General features: G+C 37.1%; 4 protein-coding genes and 1 long non-coding RNA gene across 12 annotated transcripts in view; 2 read left to right on the forward strand and 3 right to left on the reverse strand.

The window, feature by feature from the left end:
• The window catches only part of Hk (potassium voltage-gated channel subfamily A regulatory beta subunit hyperkinetic), a 19,095-nt gene extending 16,240 nt beyond the window's left edge, over positions 1 to 2,855 (reverse strand). For both annotated transcript variants that reach the window (XR_011447488.1, XM_070303409.1), the window contains exon 1: positions 1,407 to 2,855. Coding sequence is in view for 1 of the 2 variants with exons in the window: in XM_070303409.1 (XP_070159510.1) it covers positions 1,407 to 1,531 (125 nt within the window). In the remaining variant the exon portion in view is untranslated. The remainder of the gene's footprint in view (positions 1 to 1,406) is intronic.
• Positions 1 to 12,797, forward strand: part of LOC138937290 (uncharacterized) — a 16,050-nt gene extending 3,253 nt beyond the window's left edge. Inside the window, exons 2-3 of the long non-coding RNA XR_011447489.1 lie at positions 12,007 to 12,279; positions 12,529 to 12,797. This is a non-coding gene — a long non-coding RNA (uncharacterized lncRNA). The remainder of the gene's footprint in view (positions 1 to 12,006; positions 12,280 to 12,528) is intronic.
• Positions 6,406 to 19,847, reverse strand: Zyd (sodium/potassium/calcium exchanger zydeco). Of its 5 annotated transcripts, none has more exons than XM_070303407.1 (8): positions 19,284 to 19,847; positions 12,962 to 13,135; positions 12,024 to 12,211; positions 10,550 to 10,787; positions 10,022 to 10,153; positions 9,320 to 9,535; positions 8,990 to 9,091; positions 6,406 to 8,720 (listed from the first exon to the last, which is right to left on the reverse strand). In XM_070303407.1, the coding sequence occupies exons 1-8, from the start codon at positions 19,306 to 19,308 to the stop codon at positions 8,377 to 8,379; spliced, it is 1,419 nt and encodes a 472-aa protein (XP_070159508.1). In that variant the 5' UTR covers positions 19,309 to 19,847; the 3' UTR covers positions 6,406 to 8,376. The 5 variants fall into 5 exon arrangements, with proteins under 5 accessions (XP_070159508.1, XP_070159505.1, XP_070159506.1 ...); XM_070303404.1 differs by lacking the exon at positions 19,284 to 19,847 and adding an exon at positions 13,859 to 14,493; XM_070303405.1 differs by having other exon boundaries at positions 6,409 to 8,720; positions 10,550 to 10,790; positions 19,284 to 19,846.
• Positions 13,869 to 24,838, forward strand: LOC138937283 (sodium/potassium/calcium exchanger 4). 3 transcript variants are annotated; one of them, XM_070303401.1, is made up of 9 exons: positions 13,869 to 14,344; positions 21,621 to 21,845; positions 22,044 to 22,231; positions 22,336 to 22,483; positions 22,755 to 22,859; positions 23,342 to 23,401; positions 23,644 to 23,853; positions 24,106 to 24,207; positions 24,335 to 24,837. In XM_070303401.1, the coding sequence occupies exons 2-9, from the start codon at positions 21,641 to 21,643 to the stop codon at positions 24,667 to 24,669; spliced, it is 1,353 nt and encodes a 450-aa protein (XP_070159502.1). In that variant the 5' UTR covers positions 13,869 to 14,344; positions 21,621 to 21,640; the 3' UTR covers positions 24,670 to 24,837. The 3 variants fall into 3 exon arrangements, with proteins under 3 accessions (XP_070159502.1, XP_070159503.1, XP_070159501.1); XM_070303402.1 differs by having other exon boundaries at positions 14,209 to 14,219; positions 24,335 to 24,838; XM_070303400.1 differs by lacking the exon at positions 13,869 to 14,344 and adding an exon at positions 20,597 to 21,371 and having other exon boundaries at positions 24,335 to 24,838.
• Positions 24,839 to 25,348: 510 nt separating this feature from the next.
• LOC138937254 (peptidyl-prolyl cis-trans isomerase) lies at positions 25,349 to 25,846 on the reverse strand. The gene has a single exon (XM_070303310.1). The coding sequence runs from the start codon at positions 25,844 to 25,846 to the stop codon at positions 25,349 to 25,351; it is 498 nt and encodes a 165-aa protein (XP_070159411.1).
• Positions 25,847 to 25,905: the final 59 nt, after the last annotated feature.

The following is a 25,905-nucleotide window of genomic DNA, read 5'->3' on the forward strand; positions in this document are numbered from 1 at the left end:
GCAAATGTAGAAATATTAAATCCGCGCATACGCGTCGGACTTTATCAGCATAATATTACAATCGCCGACGCGAGAACTGACCGATCCCTGATTCTCTCGAGACGAAATTCACGCGCGAATAACTTTATCGAATTTGCGACCACGGCACGGTCAGAAACGCAAAACCGTCATTCAATATCGTAATAGGAGTCATTTTTAATTAAAATTCATCGCTCATCGATATTCAACGCGATTCAAGTTCGATCGCGCCATCTCACTCCTACGGGGATTACGCTCTCCCTCTCCTCGGATCGGAGTCACGGAGGGAAGCTCTTATTACGGCCAGAGTTAGCTCCAAGAGAGTGACGTTAACGCAAGCTCGCACACTTCGGTGCTCCAGTTAATCGCCTGGGTTTGGAGAAGGGGTAGAGGAGGGGAGGAGAGGGGGGGGGGGTTGGAAAACATATATCGATATACGATGATCGTCGTCGATGGTACATATTCATCGAATTACTCGTGCTTGAATTTCATTCGAAGAGCGAGCGGACGGATCGTTTCTAGACTAAAGACGCGCGCGATCTTTGTTAGTAACGCCTTTGCCACGGGAATGATCTAGAGGTTGCGTTACGTAGGTGCCCCTTTAAAAGCTAAAACTACCACGTCCACGAGTACGTCGCCGTCGCCGACGCCGACGCCGCATGTGGGTCACCGGCGCGGGGACGACGACGCGGCCCGATAGATTTTCAGGTCGGGGAATATCGCTTTTCGCATCGAGTGCCCGATATACGCGTACACACGCCGATCACCTTGCCCGACATTATCCAGACACGATCACTTTCGCCAACTGGCCGCGCTTTTAATAATTGTAAAGCCCCTTTCCTTACCCCCCCCCTCCCCTTTCTCTACCGAAATATCCTCCCGATAATTCGTCTCTCGCGAGGCGAAACTGTATCGACGTGCGATCAACACGATGGTCGAACATGGAACGAAATGGCGATGCATGGAAATGGAAAGGAAGGAAGCTTGAAGAATGGCGAAATCGATTTTAAAGCGTTTTCGTGTTTTTTGGCAAAAAAAAAAAAAAAAAAAAAAAAAATAATGCTATAAAGATAAAAAAAATAAAATAATCCAATTTATTAAAAATTTATTGACATACATACAACGGATTCTATCGTTAAGTTTCGATTATTTTCTCATATCCCCCTGAATATAACTCGAGATGGATTGTCGAAGGATCTTTGAAGAGAATATTTCGATCGGCGAAAGTGCCATATGACGTTTGTTCGTTATACGAATGGTGAATAGGGATGATGCATCGAGAAGAAAGTGATTCTCTCCTTCGCGACAGAGAGAGAGAGAGAGAGAGAGAGAGAGAGAGAGAGAGAGAGAGAGAGAGAGAGAGGGACGACTATACTAATGTTACATACCGATAGATTGTAGGCAGTGGATAAGAATCGTCGTCCTCCATACTGCTGTTCGTGTTTGCGTTGTTGTTCGTATCGTTTCCCGCCGTCGAGGCATTGCCGAGATTGCACAGCATTAATCGCGACATTACTAACGCGAGATGATAAGGGCGATCTTTCAATCTGTCCGGGGAAACGATCCTCGACGCGAAAGCGGACCAATTGCCGGAGCGAGCGGTATTCTCGACGAGTACATGCGTCGTGTACTCGATCCCCAATATACCGCAACTCGTTCCCCGAAATATTTATCAAACCCGGCTGATTCTATTCTAATCGTCTCCTCTTTAGTCCCCTCCGTCCCTCCGAACGCCCTGCGCGCTTTCTCGTAGATACTTCGATACTCCGGCGTGATACATAATCGCCGAGTGATAAAGGAGCATCGCGATCGTATCCCAAGATGCGTACCAGATGGTACAGATTACGAGATAGATCGGTATTTCAAGCGAATCATCGGTACGCACGCATCGCGCGCGCGCGCACGCGCGCGTGTATATGTGTGTGTGTGTGTGTGTGTGTGTGGGCACTAAGTATTTTTTTTTCTCTCCCCTTGTAATCACGCTTAGGCACCAACTTCTCTCGAAGAGTATACAAGCTTCGCAGCTTTTTCTTCGCAATTCTTCGGCACAGTCCGCGTTCGGGGACACGAGACACGGTCGTTTTTATCGATCAGCGCGCTTAACTCGAGTACGAGATCTGTTTGATCGAAAGCGAGCGATGCGGAGATGGTTACGGGACGAATGATCGATATGAAGCTAGGATATGTGTGATACGATATCTAATAAGAGCGTCGGGCCGATACGCGAAGGTATATATATTATATTTTTTTTTTTTTTAATTATTATTATTGTTATTACGAAGCGGGGCGATATATATGGCAATCCGATCGCGAACTGCAACGGGGGGGCTACAGTTTCGCCTTGCGATCCATCGTCGTTCGCCCCGTCGTTCTCCAACAGTGTCACGAGGACCGTCCACCGTCTGTCTTGCTGCTGTTGCTGTTGCTGCTGCTGCTGCTGCTGCTGCTGCTGCTCGTCGCGTAGACTCCCGTAAAGTCGCGGGTCACGTAACGCGCGCGGCAACGATAAGGGGCATTATCAGACGGCAGTCGCGATTCGGATCCGAGCATAAGTACGCGCCCGCGAGATAACGGCCCGTCGCGGCGCGGCAATGACGTGCTTTCATAAAGGAACACACACAAATCGCCAACGAAACATGAGCGGTAAAAATCGTGCGGGATCACACGCACAGAGAGAGAGAGAGAGAGAGAAGGAGAGAGAGAGACGGAGAGAGAGAGAAAAAAAAAGACAGAGAGAGAGAGAGAGTAGTCGTGCTCTCTCTGTAGACGATACCGCACGCACACACCGCTCGATACCCGCTCTGTGCGAATTCTCACCTTCTCTCGGTTACGGTGGACGGTCGCGATGCATAACCCCTCCCCGACGATGCCGATTCACCCCCACGCGATGGCTGCGCGCGCAGCGAGAAGCTGGGCGCGCGCAAAATCGCGAGACTCGTCGCGCGTGACGTGAACGCGCACGAGGGACGAGGGTTCGCGACGTCCGTGCGAGTCCCCAGCCCCCGACGTTGCATGTCCCTTCGCGTTTTCGGGGATGAGGGGGGAGGGGGGAGGGAGGGAGGGAAGACTGCGTAATCGCGCAGCCCCTGCAGGTAAATCCCCGTCGTCGCCCGTAAGCCCGATTAAACTCCTGTCGCCCGCGACAGAAGCAGCGAAGTCGCGCGATCGAGGAAATCCTCTTTTGGGGATTTATATAATAAAATACAAATTATATATAGACATTTTTCGGACGATCCGTGTTTATATACTTTTGTAAATAAGAGGGTGAAAGAAAAAAAAATGCAGAGAAATATTTGTATCTTTTTTTTTTTTTTTTATACACGTTTGGATCAGCTGGAAGATACACGATATCGTAATCGAAACGCTTTGAGTAATCGAGATATCGATGAATCACGATAACAATGTCGCGCGGGAAGTTACTATATTATCGTGACTTTACTGTGAAATTGATAGAAAGATTAACACCTTTTTATTCTTAATATATAGTTTATCAGAAGCGACGCGTGTGTATCATCGATAATGTTGGCGAATTAGAAATTAAAGTTGAATATCAACGATCTCGCGCGATTCTACAATTGTATACAGGGTGTCCCAAATTTAAATGGCAAAATTTCAGGAGCGTGTAGAGAACCGAAAAGCTAAGACAGGAAGTCCTTTAGACATTTGCTCCTTTTTGCTCCATTTTAGAGAAAAACGCAAAAATTCAATTGTCTCATTGTCAATTGCTGTCTTGAGTTGATTGGCACCGAATAAACTTTCCGCTTCAAGGTTCCTTACATATGTAAACACTTGATGTTATCCTTTACGGTGCCGATCGATTCGAGAGAGCAATTAAGAGACCGAATCATAGATGCAGTGCACGAAATATCACTAGAACAATGTCTAGCTGCAATTAATGAGGTGAGTGCTAGATGTGTAATGCTTGCATTGCTGCGAGAGGGTAACATTTTGAACAATATCCGCATTAAATAGATGATGACATAAATAAAAATGTAAATAAATAAGTAAAAAAACGAGAACTCGTTTTGTTTCTTCTTTTGTGATTTTCTTCAAAATGGAGCAAAAACGAGCAAACCTCTAAAGGACTTTCTGTCTTAGCCTTTCGGTCCCCTATACGCTCCTAAAGTTTTGCCATTTAAATTGGGGACACCCTGTATAATTGAAAATATGTTCCAATCCCTAGGTAGATCGTGCTATAAATGCCTCTTCCGCATTGTCTCGATGACGCATGCGCACTATTTCCGCCAGGTCTTCTCTTGACGAACGACGATTGCGATATACCCGTATTTTTTTTATGGTACATCAATTTTTTTTTTAAATATCTATATTAAACAAGCAAATCTTTTATCTCTTCGAATGTGAATCACGGATCATGGAAAACGTACCTTCTCTCATATTAGAACAAATAATTTTCGAATGTAACCAGTTATAAATAAGTCGAAAGAGATTTTAAAAATTTTGCCCCTCTTTTATCCTAAACACATAATAGTAACAATGGGAGGAGAAGTCAAACTCATTGTCAGTCATTAAAAATGATTCGAATGATTCTAGTTTCGCGAAGAACATTATAGTATTCATCGGCATTATTTACACCGTCTTCCCGATCAAGATGAATACGCAGGAGAAATGCAAATAAAAATCCTCAAATACCTTTAAAAAAATCACAACTTTATCGTCGAATACCAATTATACGTATACGAAGAGCAGTTCTAAACGCGTGTGTGTCAACCGCATTCGGCGCGCGCGTACTATCCACCCTCTCCCTCCCACCCTTCTTTCTTTACCACGCGCGCGCACATACACACACACACACACACACAGAGTACCCACACGCGGCCGCACGCACATACATACGGAGGAAACATATATAATCAACGTAGGAAGAAGGGTTTTGTGAATCAACGGTTTCAACGGCAACGCCGCATTGCAGATCTACCGCGCCGACACGCAACTGACCCCTCTCTCACCACCATTATAAAGTTATTGTATTCACACACACACACACACATACACATACTCACAGTCGTCATACGCATACCTATACAAATACGTGACACACTCTACGATCGTCGATTTACATAGTGCAACGAAAGTAAGGCCAAAACGAATATATCGCAAGCAAATACATGTATGTATTGTACATTGTCGCAAACAATCTACCTCGAAACTTGCTCTTCGAATAATGCGGATAAGTCTAGATACGAGCGTCGCTGTGTCGGTGTGTCACGCATACATGGCCGTTAACGTGGAGAATCCGCGCGCATTGACAGCACCGGTCGCGTGCGGATACGGCTAATACCGCTCAACCGTCGAGGATGATTATATACGAGATGATCTGATAGTTTCACCAAGACAAAAGTGTACATAGGACCGAGACGACCAAAAGATGGTCACGCGCGCGCCCATATACATTTTTGCCGCGAACGGTGACAGTTTCCAGCTGATCGCGTCAACGAATTATGACATTGACGTTCGCCGTATCTGTGTCATTCGCGGAGCGAATCGTATAGTACGTACGTACCTGCAAGCGGATCTCGCGACGTAAAATATTGGAGGGAATTATACGTTGAGCGCACGTTGGCAACGTCCCGTTCGACTCGTATCTTTTCATACATTGCGGAGTCTGCGAAGAGAGGAGCCAGACGCGCGCTGGGAGGTTCGCTGGTAAACTCGGTCGTTGAATCCGTGCCAAGGCTCGAGTTTTCAGGAAAATCCGAGAGGAGACATATATCTGTATCGACTTTAAATAAAGATTGTCGGATATATATTCGGTAATCAGGATGATGATGATCGGTATTTCTTACTAGTAAGTCGTTTGATCTTACGACAGACATCGTTCGCTGATGTATAGCGAGAAAAAGAATTTCGCTATGATATACACGGTATAAATCTCGCATTTATTCGTTCCACTTGTATAATTCTGATATTAATGTCTTTGTGACTATCAGAGTTGTACCGATATCTACGTATAACTGAAATAGCGGGTCAAGATTTATGAACGCATTCTTGGCTGATATGAAAATTATCTCTCTACATAACAGAAATGTCAAAGCACCAACAGCGCGTCTGACAATGAGTTTCATTTTAGAGATTGGCAATGACAATGTAGCACGATTAAAGAACATAATTTTATGCACACAATAATGTAATCTGATGTAAATATTTAGCGAATATTAAAAAAAAAAGAAAAGAGATTAGGCTTAAAAATGGTACTGGTAGCATTTGTACGATTGTAGATACGAGTCTCTACAAAAGCGTGTTTTAGACTCTGCTGTATGTTACAATTTCTTATAATATAAACTGAAAATATCACTCACAATCGAAGATTTTATTTATAAACTTTTCAATCCTTAGCATTATCTTAATAATCGTAAATTAAAATTCTCTGAAAAAAAAAAAACCCACATGAAATTAAACAAAAAGAATTACATTTTATTTATTTCGATTTTTTATATCTTTTCTATAAAAAAAGTTTTATCCTCTCCCTTTGTAAGACCGCAGTTATATATACTAAAATATATTTTTAGAAGAGTCTCGAGAAAATATCAACTTATGATGATGTGTATTTTAAAAACAGCGCCGGCATCAATGTGATGTATGTATATCGGATCTTCTTTCGTTCGATTTTTCTCGTGTAAACGAATAAGAATATCATAGTACGTATGCATGCACGGGAAACAAAAGCGAGACGTGCCATCCATAAAATTCCCTCGACGAAATATAAATATCCCACAGCAGCGTTCATTTATAAATATTGTCGATTTAAACGTCGTCTCATAATTTCCAAGGTAAATCAATCCAGAGTTTCATCAAGATATAGAAAATAACGTCAAAAATCACACGCATCTTTTGCGAATTATTATTTTTATAAGCGAATTGAAGATTTTTTTTTTTTTTACGCGGGACAGTCTGTATAAGAGTTCCATATTTCTAACAATAAGTGAAAATTCTCACTCCCTTCCCCCCTCCTTTTCTTCCTTCCCGTATGTACACTCACGAAGACTGGAGAGGAATCGATTTTTGTATATTGGCTGTATTATTTTAATAACTTATTACAGTACTTTATTAAATGTTAAGTTACGGTTTTATCTAAACACATTTACAGTCACAGATTTTGTGTTTTCGCAATTTGTGTAAAGGTGTGTGTTATCGCAGAAGGGTGTTATCGCGCGCGCAACGGCTTGTTTCGACGTTATATTACGATTTTGCGTGTATGTGTATGCGTGCCTGTATGCGTTATATTGCCGGCGGATAAAGGCTCGCCACGTGATTGTGAAACGGGAGAATTTTTCCGCTGTTCCTCGAATGTACACTATTAATGAAGTAGCTTTTTCTCTTTTTTTTTTTTTTTCAGCGGAGATATTAAACAGAGGTAAATTTTCATCGAGCGATGTATTTCGGCGAGTATTTAACAGCAAATTACTTCTGGATAGTAGATTTTGCGTATACCGTCGAAACGATGATGCGACACTTTGACAGATCGACGGCGCGGATTCGTAAACGAACGAAACGGGCTGCCACGGTTAAATCGAGAGATGACATTTCACTCGCGTAAACACGTTTCCACGCGGTCACACACCGAGGTCTGCGATATGCTGACGGAACGGCAGTCTTTCTTGCGCTTTCGTACAATTAGACACAGTCGCGAAGCGCCCTTGTTCGATCCCTCCCTCATCGTCGCTCAATTACGATTGTCAGAAATCGCGTATTTAGAGGCATTCGCCCCGGCGACGACTTTGCCTTCTCGACGCACGCGTTTAGATTCTCGGGCAAGCTTCCGATTGTGTGGCTTGAGATCCGTGGCTCGTTACTGTGGCTAATCGTAAGTTGTTGATTTTTCGGCGCACACAATATAGCCGTAAGCACAGTAATCGTATTTCAAGAGAGAAATAAGTGAAGAGAAGGAAGAGAAGGGAAGAAGGAAGAGTTGGCGTTACATATATATATGTATAATAGAGGTAAAAATTGAGAAAAACTCGAGATGAGAGAGCGTAAAATGTATATGTCGGATGGAACGAAGAGATGTCGACTAATATACTCAAAAATAGCATGGAGGTTTTGCGATGTGGAGAAGAGAGCGGAGAGACAAGAGGCGGAGAGGAAGAGAGATTCTTTTTAGAGAGCAGTGATAAATACAAAATGCATTACTGCCATAGTTCTAAACATGGTGATAACATTGTGATATTAAAACTGTACACACGGTGATGCCGTGTTGCTGGAAATATAAACACCCCTCGCACGAATGGGTCTCTCTCGGTAAGTCCGAAGGGGGGAGGGGGAAGAGTTTCCGGCGCGGATTGCGAACGGGGCCGCGCCCGGACATGTACTGCGGGCGGGTCATCGTCCGGGGTATCTCGATCATTTCACCGTCCTTTGGCAGGTGGGGAGATTTACCATGAAGAATACGTTGAGCTCGATCAGCGACGCCAGTATAAGGAACACGGCATACATGCACAAGCAGGCGCGGCCTACTTTTCTGTCGAGCTGAAACTTGTTGGAGGCGAACGCGATGTACAGCAGCATCAGGGTCGACAGCAACGATATGGCGCTGTATTCCAGCCCGCCGGAATTTATACTGATGTAATGCCTGCCGGGCTGCGTGGGCGAAAAGGATGACTTGATTAGCCAGGGTAGTCCGAGGCATAGCAGTATATCGAATGTATTCGATCCTATCGAATTACTGATGCCCATCGAGCCATGCCCTGAACAATAAAACGGGACGATAAGAGGAGTTACGGAAAGAAAAGAATGTGTAATTATTTTTCCGACTCTTCACACTTGCTGTTTCCTTCTTTTTCCCCCTTGAAATTCGCCCTCTTCAGATTCCTACTCGATCCAATTATCAAGTTCCTCTTAATGTTTAACACAGCGTGTGCTAATTTGATAATCAACTTACCGATATTCCCTCGTTACGAGGAATTCATTTTCCACGTATATTTTTTATCATAAAAGACAGTATAATTGTGTATACCTTGTTTTGCGACAATCACACTCGATACGGCTTCAGGTACACTAGTCCCCGCCGCGAGAAAAGTGATGCCCATTACGGAATCTGGTATTTTGAGCGTGTCGCCTGAAAAAAAAAAAAAATTTATGCAAGTTTAAGATTCACACTTTTCGATTCTTGAGATTTTTCAAAATTCTTGTACGCGCGATAAAAACGTTTCGTCATCATATTTTTCCTCGTCAGCATCGAATCGACGATGTCTTTAACGAAAATTTCATCGGATGTCATTTCTAACAGAACTTTTCCCCATATTCAACTTGCTAAGTTGCAAATTAAAATTATATCTCTACTCACCGATTATAGTGATCATCCACGCTACAACGTAGCTAAGCGATCCAATCCATATGATGCACATCACGAACGTGATGGGAAACCAATTCTTAAATCGAGGTTTTTCGCAGTCGGGGATCGTGCACATGAATACAAGATGTATGGGCCATGTTGTGACCCAAGCGGTCTTCCTTAACCATCCGGCATGCGCTGGCCACACCAACAGTTCGTACTCATAATCTGTCATACAACATATTACGGGAATATTAAATTCAGAACAGATATTGCCTCGTTTATCTTTCCTGAAAATAAATATCATTTCACGTAAAATAACATTAAGCTGTAAGTTTTGAATAATAGCTCTATGATGGGTTTATCAAATTTAAATTCAAATTTGATCTCTCTGATCTCTTCTGATGACTCTTACTCGAAAAATTTCCATTCATGCTTAATACACTTACAATTAGTACACTTGACCTATCAAGTGACGTTCGAAATATTGCGCATTGCACTATTATTCGAGAATACTATTATTGACAGATATATGGTGGTGTCATCGATACGGTTGATAATGAGACGGATCGCGTTTTGATTAGATTAGATTTTATTAGAAGAATAAATATTTGTTAATGACACTTTTGTACGATGAATTATATTTTATTTTTAAACTTTTATCTATAATGTTGCACGATGCAAAAATTCGAAAAAGAGAACAAACAGTCTTACTAGAATCTGGATTCTCTTCCTGCGTTTTCGTCCCGCCATTTTGTAGCGGTACGTCAATAGTGGCTATTTGCTCCACATGATCCCCGGGTGATTGTAATTTGTCCGGTCTTGGTAAGTGAATGTCGCTAGAATCTGTGAGAAACGTGCTTTTCAAGCGAGTAAACATATTGTCGCAGTGTCTGGATTAGATTGCAGAGACAGATAATACGCTCGCTCGCGTCCTCGAGACTCTCAGGGATCTCGAGAACATCAAAATATTTCGTCTCCTTCGCGTTCGAACTTTATTTTTACCAATTGTATGTGTAAACACTTGATTAATTATTGAAATACTTTTTTTTTACGAGAAATTAATGGAAAGTAGAGGATGAGATATTTTATAAAACAAAAATAAATCGCTGCAGAATCGTTGAATGTTTTATTTACGCTTCTATTAGATTCATCTTGGAACACGTCACGAGTTTTTCTACTTGAAAACAACAGCATTTCTTGTAGATCAAAGTTGTAATGAAACCGAAATTACGGCCTCACCTGTTGTAACTCGTCGGCCATCCGAAGATATCTGGTCGTCGTTTGTACGGAATCTCGTACACCGCTGGAACGATTTATCCCAATACATCACGGCGATGTAAACAATATACAAGAGCACCAACGTTAATGCCTCGTACCACTCCACTCGCTCGTCGTGTATAATGCATATTAAAATGGCGACGGTGACACCATAAGCAAGACAATCTCTGCTAACAGGCCACCAATCCAGTGGCACCACCTGCTTATGGGGAAAGATTATTACGAATATAATTTATGATATACAATATTTAATGGATATACTTGCGTATCCGGAGAATATCTTTCGTAAATATTATATCTGAATAACCGATGAACGTATCTTACGTATCCGGTGAGAGAAAATATTATCAGATATCCATAGATGCTCTTGAATATTTGACAGATTTTCTTGCATACTCGGAAAATGAATGTTTTAAATATAATTCAATAATTTTAAATAGATATCCATTTACGTAAAATTATAAAAATAAGATTATTTATCTATTTCCAAAGATAAGGACAACTTTTTCTGCTCGTGCGAGTTAAAATTACATATATATATATATATATATTTTTTAAAAGTTTCAATTTTAAATCCGTTAAGGGGGAATTTTTCTAAAGGGAAATATATTTAAAAACTTTAGACGCTCTCTGTATGTTTATTTTATAGTTATCTTGAATTTAATTTAAATTGTGTTTATACGCGTGAATATGTTATTATTGCAGATTTTTTTACGTATATAAGAGTGCGTATTAAATACCATGCGTGCAAATTTTCAAGAATGTTTATTACGTATCAGTGTGACGCATGTCTGACAGTTTCTTAGTGCACATTGATATAGATTGATATAGATTCTTGGCGTTATCAATTGACGTTGTATTAATTAATTAATTTTATACTTATTACATATATTGAATCGCGATAAAATTTACACGTCGTTTATTCATAATTATATAAGCAAATAAAATAAAATTGTTGGCGATTTAATGATGAATAGTATTGACAAGAAAAGGAAGAAAAATTAATTTTTTTATGAATCTAAATACGTGATCGATAATTTCACTTAGCACGTGTCTAAAGAAAATTAAAAAAAAAATCCGTATACTATATATAAACTTACAATATAAAATAAATGTGTCAAAAGATATACATTTATATGCATAATATTTATATGTTTATATATATATATATATATATATATATATATATATATATAAATTGTTTAAATATATATTTATCAAACGTACACTTATTTTTCTCCCAGCAATATGTTTTTTATATTCTAATTAATATGACATAATATTAATCAATTTCTTTTTGAATATATAGCACAACATTTTTTTTATGTGCAAGTTGTCGCGTTTTTCTCTTTGTCTTTTGTATATAAGTTTGTTATATATATATGTATATATATATTTTTTTTTCTCAAATTATATAGAACACTTGGCAACCTACCATTCCCGCACCGATACCGCAGCAGGCTGGGACAGCCAGGATGTTGAATACTGCGGAACCTACTATCGTCCCGACGCCAATGTCACCTTCCGTGATGAATGTTCCGATGGCATTCACGAATAATTCTGGGGCCGACGTCGCCGCCGCCATAAACGTCGCGCCGGCTACGTCTTTTGACATCGAGAGTGCTAAAATGCAACATGTCAACTTGGATTCTTTTACTCTCAACCCTTCTTCTTTATATATACGCATACATGTATGTATACGTATACACGTACGGAGCGTAAAAATACATTACCATCTAGAGTGAATATTTCCTTTTTATGCAATTTCGTTAAAAAAATAGATACGGAAAAAATAATCGAGAGAGATTTAAAATAATAGAAGTTATTATAAGAGAGAGATTTCTTCTCCGACAAAAATAGCCCCCGTGATAATGACAGATGGACAATTTCGGGATTTAATATTACGTCAAATACATCAATTAATTTTTTCTCATTTCTAGATGATAAGCCTCGTATGTGTTTTAGCGATAGATGCGATTGTCCGACGTTCGATACTCCTATCGTACGAATCGGGCAATCACATTTAACGCTGAAGGCAGCTCCGAAGCTAAGTACATATTTGTTTGGAGAAATGTCAGGCGAGATTTCCGAATGAGAGACAATTACGGTAACCGATGAAGACGTGTCTGGCGCCCGCAGTGACGCAGATATGCCGCAGCATGGGCATCGATTCGACAGTCGCATATCTCGAGCGGGGGATCGGCACGAGGCGTCGGTAAGAGTGCCAGAATGATCTGTTTTGATCCGATCTAGATGTTTAATTGGCACCGGCTTTGGTTGAACAAACATTTCTCTCTCGACGTGTAGTATTAAAAGGGAAAAAAAAAATATATATATATATGCATATATATATATGTAATACAACCCTCTTACCGTGACATATTTTTTCTACAGCAGGTACGAAGAATTTATCGCATACTACTGCTAAAGCGATAAATAAGTAAAGCGACACGATGACGTGTACGACAACGGCACCGCCTTGTCTTTGCTCCTCATCAAACAGGTCGTGTGGAAAATCTTCTATAGCCGGTGGCGTACAATTTATACCTAAAAAAAAAAAAAAATGTAAGTTTTTTTCCTTTAAGAAAAATACACGCACGATATCGTGTAGCAAGTCTCGTCATCAGAATTTTTATATAATTATTCATTGTCGTCGTTTTGTCTGAAATTCTTTTCGTGAGTTTAATTTGATATAGAAAATATATATATATATATTTTTTTTTTTTTTTCGTATAAGACGTCCTATCTTCTCTATCGGAGAGTAATTTGATGATACGTTCGAATACAATTGTCACGTTCTACAGGGGGCATTGACTTACGACGGACGTGCCTTAATTTACTTCATCGATATCGTAAGCGCTAATAAACGCGGTAATCTTATATAATCGATAGAGATAGCAGAAATATATCTTTAGTTCTTCATTCTCCTCTCTCTGTCGATTGGATGATAATTTCGAGAGATTAATTTTTTTTTTTTTTTTTTTTTTTTTTTTTTTCAAGTCGATTCGCTCGAGGATAAAACTTTGGCGAGAAGAAATTTGATCTCCCGCAATCTCAGTTTACTTTATATCGCGAAGGATTCTGTCGTCCGTACTCTACGATTTTCGCCGCACCCTGTATCATTGGCGGCGATCGCATAATACCGATTCCGGATGTACCGCACCCAGGACACACTCGTATCCGACGAAATGCGTTTTTATCGTTGCGTAACACGCAAAGCGCGTACCTACAAAACCGTACGGTGCGCGTGTTAATTAAACCGCGAAATACCTTCGTTTCCATTTACAGGTCGCAGTGCTAACAGACACTCTCTCAGACATTGCATTCTCTCGTGTATCTTCGACAATTCGATACGCGCGTTCCAGCTATGCTACATTCGCGCGATATTAACGTCAATTACGCGTGTTTGCTACTTTGATGTAAAGCAGAAGCTCTTTTCCTCGAAGCTTCGCGACCGCTCGTGGCTTTAATACGATAAGAGCGGAGGGAGGAGCTTAAAGTTAACCATTATCTTTTTAGAGCCGGCGGCTCATTCTGGTGCTAAAAGGGAGCAGAGTCGTGACGACGACGAAGACGATGAGGATGACGTGGAGGTAGATCGACGGTTACGAAATCGGCGTACGAGCAACACGTACGTTGACTCGCCGAATAGAGACGTACGTTGCCGCTAGAAAACGACACGGAATGTCACGCCATGCACCGGGCACACGGACACGTTGGCGACGGTGTGCGATGTCCAAATCGGATCGTGTGGTGGTAAGATAACGATACGGCACAAGTAGGAAACGTCTCGTTACCGTTCGTCATTACTTCAATTTTATGGAACCGTCGTGTCGTGCCGAATTCTTTTGACAAACAAGCGGGAGCCGCGGGATGGGAGAGGCAGGGGCATAAAGGTGATCCGTCAGCGATGTTGCGATTGATCGTCGCCTAGCCGTCGAGCGGCACGCTCTTTCGTAATTTTAGGCGACGAATTTTCAAAGGCGAATCCCTCGCAAAAAGCTTATCATTTATCGAACTACGCGACACGCATACCCCTCACTTTGCAATCGATCTGCTGTTCGTTGCCAAATATTCTTCTATTAGAAATTTTTACACATTTCGATATTAATATATATCTTCGAGTGTATCTAACGAACTTTGACGCTAAAATATAATTTTCTTCTTGCGTATAATTAATGTTTAAAAATATACTGAAAATGTATTACATTTGATTTAGCTTCAATCTAATTTTGATAACGTGTTCCTTTTAATTAGAATCTCTTGTGTAGATTTATGGACATTTAAGCTTTCTTGGCAAATTTTATCGTCTTATTAATTTAATTTACTCATTCTACTCATGTCACACTTGACTACTTTACCATTATGTATTTTGTTCATAATCGCGAGTTAAAATTTATTACTCAACAATTGTTCAATAAAGCAATGGTAAATTGTTAAAAATCATCCCACTAAATAATAATCATAAATATAATACATTAAGACATATCGTGAAAATCGTAAGAAGATATCTGAAGCTTATTCAAATTTCTTTTTTTATTCAAAAAATATTTAATAGATCACTTTCTTTGAATATTGCTCATCTATCTGATCATTACCGGATTACTATATAATGTCCGATTTAAATTATCCTTTTGAAGGATTAAATATATCAGTGGCACATATAAAATAGGCGTTTGTTCGTACCGGATTAACTAATTGCGCTGCCATCGTCATTTAAAACGACATCGCGACAATGAAGTTAATTAACGATATTTCCCGCAATTTTATATTTTACATTTTTATATTTTATATAATTTCTCTCTCTCTCTCTCTCTCTCTCTTTCTTTCCGCATTTTACACTCTCCCCGTAAGGGGAGAGACACACGAGCATGCGAACGTGCGCGCGCGTATTGGTGCCTCTTACAGGTTTCATACCGCTATGTGACTGGATGTGACTTCCTACCGATTAAGCAACCTAAAGAAGTTAAATTGCTCTCATTCAACTTGGCAGAACAGATGCCATTCATGTCTAATGTACGTCGTATAAACGTAGATATATATCACGGACGACTCAACGACTCGGGTTCTCCGGCGATTCGTTCGCTCGGAAGGGCGCGGCGCGATCCCGTCGCCGGTTGCCGGCAGACGGTAGCCGATGGATAACACAGTTCGATGGAGAAAAAAAAAATTAAAAGAAAAGACAAGGAACAATTAATCTCATTGTAGTTATCTCGATCGATTATTTACTTCACGGCGATCGCCGTATGTTGGATCCGCCGTTTGACGATCGTCAAACTTAACTTTAGATTCGTAATCTAACGTGAAAACCTTCTCGATGTACTTATACACGAATTTTTACGAAGATTCGAATTTTTTTCTTTTTTTTTTTTTTTTTTTTTATCTTGACATATGCCGTACTAAATTTTGCCATTTCGAATTTTAACCTGTTTCAACATATTAAATTTGCATTCAATGATTTATAAATCTTCAACTTTTGATAAACGATTGAAAGATGATTTGGTAGAAATTTTCTAACAATATACTTGATTTTGGTTAATGAAAAAATAAATCTTTTTTTCTCGTCTTATACAAATGCCGTAGCTATTAATATGATAAGCTGATACGATGAAGCCTTAAAATCCTTTTCAGGATCCTAATCTGAAATTTTTCAAAATTGTGAGCAGTATATTCTAGAGGCTAAAATTTTATATCGAAAACGCTAGAGGGAATAATTACTATCTTTTTCGCCGATTAAAAAGATATTACTTTTTGTTGAACTGCGATTATTAACATTTTCTTAATCGTCTTTGATAAACTTATTATAATTTTTCAATGATATGCGTGAAGTTGCGTAAAAATTACGTATTTTACAAGTAACTTTTTATCTTTATCAGAGAGAGAAAATTCATAAGGACTGTGAATATATTATAAATATAATACCGTAGTGAAAAACCCATAAATAAATGATTTGCATTATTTTTATGCGCTTTATAATATATTTTGCATTAGAGGTAAAAGAACAATTTTTTTTAAATCGATATCATAGCAAAGCCATGTAATACAATATAAACTGTAATGATATAAAACAAAGATGAGCGACGTTGATTCGATGCTTTATTTTTTTCAAAATTATGTTTCTCAGATTTAAATCATAGCTGAATTTTGATATTTTTAATTGGTTTGATTTTATTGGATTTGCCTAAATTCTGTTAAATCAATATACTATTTTTCTTATATTCTGCGTTTTGTATTATACAATTGAAGAAGAACATTGGATTACATTCTTACTGATAAGTGTTAATTATCATTACGATTCCATTAAGCTGATCGCTGCAATTTCGAATAATCTCTAAAAGTTTGAAGATTAATTTATTATTTTCGGGAGAGAAAGAGAGAAATATTTTCACATGATTAAAAATAAAAGATCTACTCTGTAATCAATTGCAAACAGTTAGGATTTAAACGATGTGTAATGTAAACGAAAAAAAGTTTTCCTCCACCACGGAATAATAATAAATTTAAAAAAGATATTTCTTTTTATTTGTCGTAAAACGCGAGATGAGCTGCTCGTAACATGTGTGATTCCCTCTCTAAACTATGGTTTATTTAATTTATATGTAAATCTAAGTCTGAAGTCACACACGATAATCATGCGAGACAAGTGAGCGACAAAGAACGTTGCGTTAGGATAATAAACGTCGAACAAGCGTTATTTTCATTAATTCTCATTAATCCTATCACGTAATTGATGATGCTTAATTAGCTTTAGATCGCTTTAAGCCACCTATGTTATCTCGTCTCAAGACTCCCGCCGGGTTGGCTTTAATTAATGCTTCACCATCCCCTGCGTTGTTCTTATTAAAGGTCAACGTAACTGCTCTCAACGAAAGCGGATGCTTCGTCTAACGCGAGTACAGTGTGGAGGTAAACTTCTATGTCTACATCGCTAACGCGTGTGGCTGTTGATACGCCATTGATAGAGATCTTTGGGCGAGATCTTGGCTTAAAAGATGTCTGCAGAGAACGTTTAGAAGAAATTGACGAGCTCTCTCTTTTAAACATTCGAATAGAGTAATTAATTTTATCGTCACTTTCTCCTCAATTGCGTAAATAGCTTATGTATTTTTAACAAAAAAATATGATACTTTCGTACATTTCACGTGTACATCTGATCGCGTTGATAGGATTTCATATATCCGAATTAACATGTCGAGACCTCATCTTTGTACCTTAGTCAGGATATGATTATCTTGTTAGCGATAAGGATAGTGTGACTGCATTAGTGCGCTCAATGAACAATGTATCGATAAATTAAATTTGAAATGCGAGTTGTTGATTATATTAAAATCTTGTCGAGATATATTATAGACGAGATACGGCATTTTAATATTAATAAAATATTTTAATATTAACAAAATATTAGCACCGTAGTAGCTTATGTACGTAGAAAATTGATTATCTTCCGACGTCTCGTGTTGGTTTTTAAGGATATTAAAAAAGAGCTCGAACAAGTGCTGATTATCTCCAATTACACACTTGTTATATTCGATATAATACTTTACTTGTTTATAATACGTAGACAAGTTCTGACAATCTGCTTTAAATCATTCAACATTATTTGTGAATTTAAAATTGAATAATAAATTGTTGGTGATTTAATTAATGAATAAACAATTGCAAGAATGTTGTATAATTAAAGAGAAACAATATACGTGAGAAAATATTTCGTCTATTAAAAATATATCTGTTCTTTAAAATGTATGTATGTATGTATCTGAGTATGTATCTATTTAAATCATTTCGCATGAAACGCTTAGAATTGGATCGTTAATTTCATAGTTCAGCAATCAATAACAAAATACAATTCGCTATATGTATAGGTATATTTAAACCAAACTTATGTAGAGATTTTCTTTCGTAGATTCGCAAGTTTGTGATATGCATGAATAAATAATTCTATTTCTAGGCAAGCAATAAGTATAACGATTATTCGAAAATGTGTTATTTGTACAAGCGATCTGTTATTTGTACAAACAAAATATCAAAATTCTAGAGGAAAGAGGGAAGAAGAAAAAAACAAGAAGAAAGGAAAAATTCTCAAATTAAACAAAATTAAATAAAATTAAAAAAAATTCTTCAACTTTGCACATAGAATATCTAAGCAGCACGATTGTTGAAAGAAAGAAGAATAAAATGAAAGAGGCAAATAGATAATTTCGGCAAAGAGATATGAAAGAAGAGGAGAGGAAGGAAATATATATGTCTAAATATTTCCTATTGATTTTATATAATGTCGCGAGCATCGCAAATGCCATAAAAAGATTTTTTAGAAACACTTTCTTCATCATCGGTCGCTGTTTATCGCGAGGAGAATAATTGACACCAAGCCAACGCCAAGTACAAACGAAACATCCTACCGTATTCGCACATTCCCCCCGTCTTCACAAGGTAACTCTCGTGTTCGCGGAGAAACGCAAAGTACCAAGTAAACGAGCCGATCGAAAACACCTTACATATACGAATGCACGTATTTCATTTTTTCCGACCCTTTTCTCCGGTTCTCCAATTTTTTTCCCCGCTCATCCCGTCGCCGTTTTCCGTTTCTCCTAATCGACATATTTCCCCGTGCACGCTTCACACCATCTTCGCTTCGAAACTGTTTTAACACGGTCGCAGTCCCGGTGATATTATTGAAAATAAGATTCAAACACACCTCCTCCTAGGTCAGTCGTATCCATGTTGTCAATCCCGTTGTCACACACATACTACATTAACATCTACTCCGAAGTCCGACATCGTTTGTTGGAATCGCCCCTCCCTCTATCTCTTCTCTCGCACGTAGCGCCTGTTGCTGAATCGTATCGCATGTGTAGCTTCAAGCCGACGGAGTTCCGAAATTTACAATACCAAAAACAATACGTATTACGTATATCGTCTGCGAACAATCGCGACATCGATGCTTTGTAAGCGGGAAAAAATAGATGTGCTTAGATAGACGCATGTTTTAACAAAATTTTACAACTAGTCATCGTATCGTTTTCGTAAATTTGCGAGACACGTAAACAATCTTCTGGTATGGCAGAAAGAAGAAGAAAATCTAACGACACTATTAGCAATTAATACATCGACTTTTCCTTCTCAACATCCTCGATAATTTTTTTTTTCGCGATTATAAACTTTAATACAAAAATGTAATGTTAGAGTAATTAAAGTATTATTATTATCGCATAATTTATTTATTTTTTAATTTAAAAGAGATTTCTTGCTATAAAAGTTCTTTTAAAAGTTTATAAAAAGTTAATAGCAAGCAATAAAGTATCAATAAAGGACACTTATTTAATAATTATATTACTTTCATCATAATAAGATAATAAACATTTATCTTTTTAATTAATAAAATAGATTCACGCAAAGTGCTCTCTCCTTCCAGCTAAGTATGGCTTAAAACCAGATAGATTGGAGTCTCTTCTGTTAAGTTTATACTAACATAAGTCATACACACTCATACATCTAACGTGCATTAATTCGCCTGGTACAGACGCACTGAACCGCTTTGCTCTATCTACGTGGATAACATGTCTACATCTGCATCGATGCATCTTGTGGTCGAAATTAATGCACGCATTAACGTATGCAACATTCATATAATTGTATAATTTTTTGACAATTATCACTCTTAAATGGTCTGCATGTAACATCTTAATAGAAATTTTCATGATTAATACAAATTACAAGATTTAATTTTATTAATAAACTTTGCATCAATTCCATTTGGAAATATTTTGAATCTATCAATTACTGCAAATAGTTTACTTAATTCTCAAATAATATTATCTTTAATATTATTATAAAGATTTGCAAATATGTGTATGCTCTATAATTTTTATTCTAAAAATTTATATTATCTCAAAACATGTTTTCTAATTCATTTCGTTTCGATTCGATTATAAAGTAGCTTATCTGTTAATATCTGTTAATATTTTGGAGTGATAAAAGATGTTTCTCTCCAAACAGATACGAGAAAATTTAAACACTCATGAGATTTCTCTAATTGTGTGCCTTGGTATTATCTTCGCTTACTAAACGAAAAAAGTACAAATCAAATACTTGCGCGATTCATCTCGATCTCAAAGATATCGCGATATCACGCATACCATTGTACAATATATTTGAAATAAATTTTAATCGGAATGTTTGCGAGTATCAATACGTATGAGTCGCGAGGTAGCTTTCCTATGATAACGCGACCATGTAATTGTCGAACGCGATCAAACTCGAAGTGTGGAGCAACAATGTAAATTTATTGGGGCTAAGAGTATAAATTCTCGTATAAATCTCAATTGTCGTAAAAATAACAGATTCGAAGGACGAAAACACGTTGGTGTCCGTGAAAATCGGAAATTTTCCTACGCGTATTTAATCGAAGGGATAGACGATTGCTTTGCGCAGTATCTTATCGATGTAAGAGAGCGCGATAAATCTCTCACGAATGAAAAATATAACGTGTGGTCAAACTCCGAGTGTCGGATAAACGGCAGGTAATCGCGTGTCGTATCGCGTCGAGAAAACGTCGAGAGAGAGAGAAAGATCACGTAGCTTTGCGTCTTTTGCGCTGTAACCCGAAAAAAAGATCACCCTCTTGCACGTGTTCTTACATAACGAAGAATGGTATGGCGGCACAGACATATGGTCGGATACCGGATATTTCTCGTTATTACTATACCAGCTACGTACATTTTTTGCGTCAGTATGATGGGACTGTTTTCTGACAGTTCGAATATCGACTACGAAGCAGACTGGCGTGAGTATATTAGAATAACATATTATATAAATAATTAATAATATAAATTAATAATTAGTAATAGTAACATAAATTAATAATATTGTATATATATATTAGAATACGGAATATTTTTTTCTCCATTCCTTTCTTACGCGTTTTAGAAAGAATAATTATATTTTAAAATTATCGTCTGAATAAAAGGTCTTTTTGTAGGAGAATCCAATTTTTTTTTTTTTACATTTTTGCTCATGGCGCTGTTTATTTTAGGAGGACGTAAATTGCTACAGATGAGCGAGTTGGAACAACAAGGGAACGATAGTTACAACTGCACGCCACCGGCAATCAAGGAATTCCCGTCCGACGGATTTACGCGGCAGCAAAGACAGGCAGGATTTATAATAATCCACTTCGTCATCGCTATCTATCTGTTTTTATTACTTGCTATTGTCTGCGACGATTATTTCGTTCCCTCTATTAAGAAAATTTGCGAGAGTGAGTATATAACTGAAGGACTATTGTTCTCCGACTTGACCGCATTTTCACGTATATAATATAATGCATATATCCTCTATTATATTTTATAGTATTGTTTTTTTATTCAATTTTTCGCGATCTCTCTCTCTCTCTTTCTATTTTTCGCGCGACAAAATAAAGTACCGTTAAAATAAAATGAACGAAATCTCTTGGCAGAGCTTAATGTCACCGAGGATGTGGCCGGCGCGACCGTGATGGCGGCTGCGAGTTCGAGTCCGGAATTGTTCATCAACGTTATTGGTACCTTCGTGACGGAAGGTGATTTGGGAGTCGGCACTATCGTCGGTTCCGCGGTATTCAACATATTGGCGGTACCTGCGTGTTGCGCGTTGTTTGCGAACAAAGTACGTATGCGCTGTATTAATTTTGACGCAAATTTGTGCGATTTCGTTCCTTTTTGACGTACATATTTAATTCTCATATTATATCCACCTTATATTATATCCAGGTGTTACATTTAGAGGGATGGCCCGTGTCGCGTGATACACTGGCGTATGCCTTGACAGTTCTTCTCTTGATCTTGACTCTGCGGAATGGACGTATCGAATGGTACGAGGCGCTCATTCTCGTCGCTTGTTACATTCTGTACATAACAGGTAATACACGTTGAATGAATTTTCAGAATGGACGCAAATTAAAGTTTTTCTTTTTTAATGTACAAGTCTGAAAAATTTCAATCTTGCCTTAAATTTGAAAGTATATAGTAATCATAGGAATATTCAGACATTTTAGTTTTATAATTTGTTTAAAATGAGAGTTTTAATAGTAAGTAATTAATTTAATTGTTTGCCGCGATATTATAATATAGAACAATGTAGAATACTTAAACGATTAAAAAATAATCGCTCTGGCACTCATCTTTTTCAGCAATGTGTTTCAATCGTCGTATCAGCAATTTCATAAATCGAGTAACATCTAGAAAGAAAAGATATAGAAATATCTGCGAAGAGAGCCCCCTGCTTCTACCAAATAGTAAGATATCGATATAATATAATTTATTATTATCGTCTCTGCAAAAAAATAAGTGAATTAAAAAAAAAATTGATACAATTTCATTCTGTGAAGTTATAAATTTGTGTACTTCTAATATTTTTTAATACCTTTTCGTTTCTCTATCAAGGAATAAACTTTGTTCTACTTTTAATAATATCTAGTCGCATTGATTTTTATCCCGTCAAAAAATAAAAGAAGAAAAAAAAAAGAAAAAAAAAGATTAAAAGTCAACAAATTTGTGACCATCAAAAAATAGTGCTTGATGTATGAAAAAATAAAAAAAATCGGCAAAAAAAATCCTCAAAATCTCGCTTCGTGGACTAGGATAGTTTAATTTCACAGAATAAATTCCTGTCAATTTATTTTAATCCACATATCTCTTTGCAGGGGTTGCATACGTTAACTACTCATAAGAAATATAATCTCATACTTGGCTATTTTTCATTTCCTGAATCTGACAGACTTGATCAAAGAAACGGAGATTTGTGAATTTTCGAGTTCGAGTGAGCCGGACGAATCACGTATGTATCACAAAATTAGTAACATGTGCGATAATATTGTACGATAGTATATATATATACAATATATAAAGCTGTGCAATATTATTTCACAATCAGCATCTTTATATAATCTTGTTCCGACATATGCACGCTAATAATATAAGTTTTTGCACACGTATGACGCAAATGAAGAACAGTAACGTAAAATGTATGCATTATATATATATATATATATATATATATATATTTTTTTTTTTTTTTAGTCGAGATAGTAAATATGACGTCTTGGCCGAATTCGATGTATGAGAAATTATGGTGGATAATCACTTGGCCCATTAATCTAGTACTACTCATTACTATTCCCGACTGTAGAAGAAGCAAGTTACGATTCTGCTATCCTGTTACATTTTTTATGTGTGTAATATGGATCGCGACTACATCCTACATTATTGGATGGGTCATCACTGTCATCGGTATGTATGGTTTCGTTTTCATCGAACATATTATTGAATATATACTTAATACTTTATTTAAATCGCTACCACGGCAAAAACTTCGCGAAAAATACTTAAAATGTTGAAGCATAAAATTTATACTCCATATAACATTACATCAGAACATCAGAATATTGTATGTGGAAATGTTTAAAGACATTCTAAATTTCTTAAATATCATTTTGTTTTTATATTATTTGAAATGATTCATGTCACGTTTATATGTTTCAGGCAATACTTTTAGAATTCCTGATTCTATTATGGGCTTAACGTTTCTCGCGGCAGGAATGAGCGTACCTGAGGCAGTTTCAAGTGTTATTGTTACAAATCAAGGTATACACTTCATCTATTTGTGATCTTATTAGACTATGATGTTAGAAATACAAGAATTTCTGTCCTGCCCCATACTTTATACATATATAAGAGTACTTTATATGTAGATACTAAAAATCCTCTACAGGTCTCGGAGCTATGGGGATAAGTAATTCGATTGGATCAAACGTATTCGATGTCTTATTGTGTCTCGGATTGCCATGGTTTATAAAAGCTACGCTATTACCGAAAGTACCCGGACAATATTACGTTCAAATCAATTCTCAGGGACTAGTATACAGTTCGGCATCTCTCTTTTCTACATTAATCATCTTATATGGAGCTTTACTTATTAACAAATTCAAATTAAATCGAACAGTCGGGATCATCTGTCTCGTAATGTACGTCGTATTTTTGATATTTGCATCCATTATAGAACTCAATACATTTTTTGTCGTTAATTTACCGATATGTATCGACTAGGAAATATATCAATTTCGTTCAAACATAAGATATTTATATTTTTTGTTGATATCTGTGTGTGAATCTGTATGTTGCGACAAGCAAATTTTTACTTAAAACGTTTGTACAATTTTTGTACAAATATGAAACAAAGATGTCTGAATATTAATAAAGTTCTAATTAATATATCACATTAAAAAAAAAGTTATGATAAGTTTATCTATCCTCTATATATAGTTACTCATGAAAATTATATTGTAATCTATCATATTATTTATGCTTATTCTATATGTTTAAATTGAATTATATACTAATACATATACATATAATAGAAGTATGTTCATCAACTTTATGGGAAGAATGTCACATGACATTTTTTAAATATAGATTGCAAAATATATATAATATATGTATACTGTAATTCTCAAATATTATGAATGAAATAACAAAGATATAAAATAATTTTATTACCAAAAAAAATCTACTTTAATTATTATAAATATATATAGTTATTGCGGATGCACATAACATATAGATACATACACACAGACATATGTAATCTTACATATTTTTATTAGTAAATAAAGACTTAATTTACTTGTTTTTCTTAAACATAATTACAAACTGCATAAAAAAGTAATAAATGTGTAAACCACATTTTTTAAATTCATAATTTATAAATTTTTTTATCTTACAGTGTTCAAAATAATTGACCACAGTCTACTATCATAATTTTTTGATATGTTTTACCAGTTGAAGATCCATAACTTTCAATTTTTCTTACAATGTCCATTCCTTCAACAACATTGCCAAATACAACATGTTTATTGTCTAGCCAAGGTGTTTTTATAGTAGTGATAAAAAATTGTGAGCCGTTTGTATTTGGACCAGAATTTGCCATCGATAATATACCTCCTCCAATATGTTTGAGTTCAAAATTTTCATCTTCAAATTTTTCACCATAGATTGACTTTCCACCTGTACCATTGTGATGAGTAAAATCACCGCCTTGACACATGAAATTGGGAATAATGCGATGAAAATAACTTTCTTTATAACCATAGCCTCTTTCTCCCGTGCATAGCGCACGAAAATTTTCTGATGTCTTTGGTACAACATCAGGACGTAATTGTATTACAATTTGTCCTAATGGCTTATCATCTGCAGTTATGTCAAAATATACTCGTGGTAAGTTCATCGTGTTGCAAATCTCCAAAGATGTGTTGTGGCTAGATATTATAATTATAATAAAAATTA

Source organism: Polyergus mexicanus, unplaced genomic scaffold (genome assembly GCF_030449975.1).
Source record: "Polyergus mexicanus isolate NDT 795.1 unplaced genomic scaffold, iyPolMexi1.0 SCAF_10, whole genome shotgun sequence".
NCBI classification, from domain to species: domain Eukaryota; kingdom Metazoa; phylum Arthropoda; class Insecta; order Hymenoptera; family Formicidae; genus Polyergus; species Polyergus mexicanus.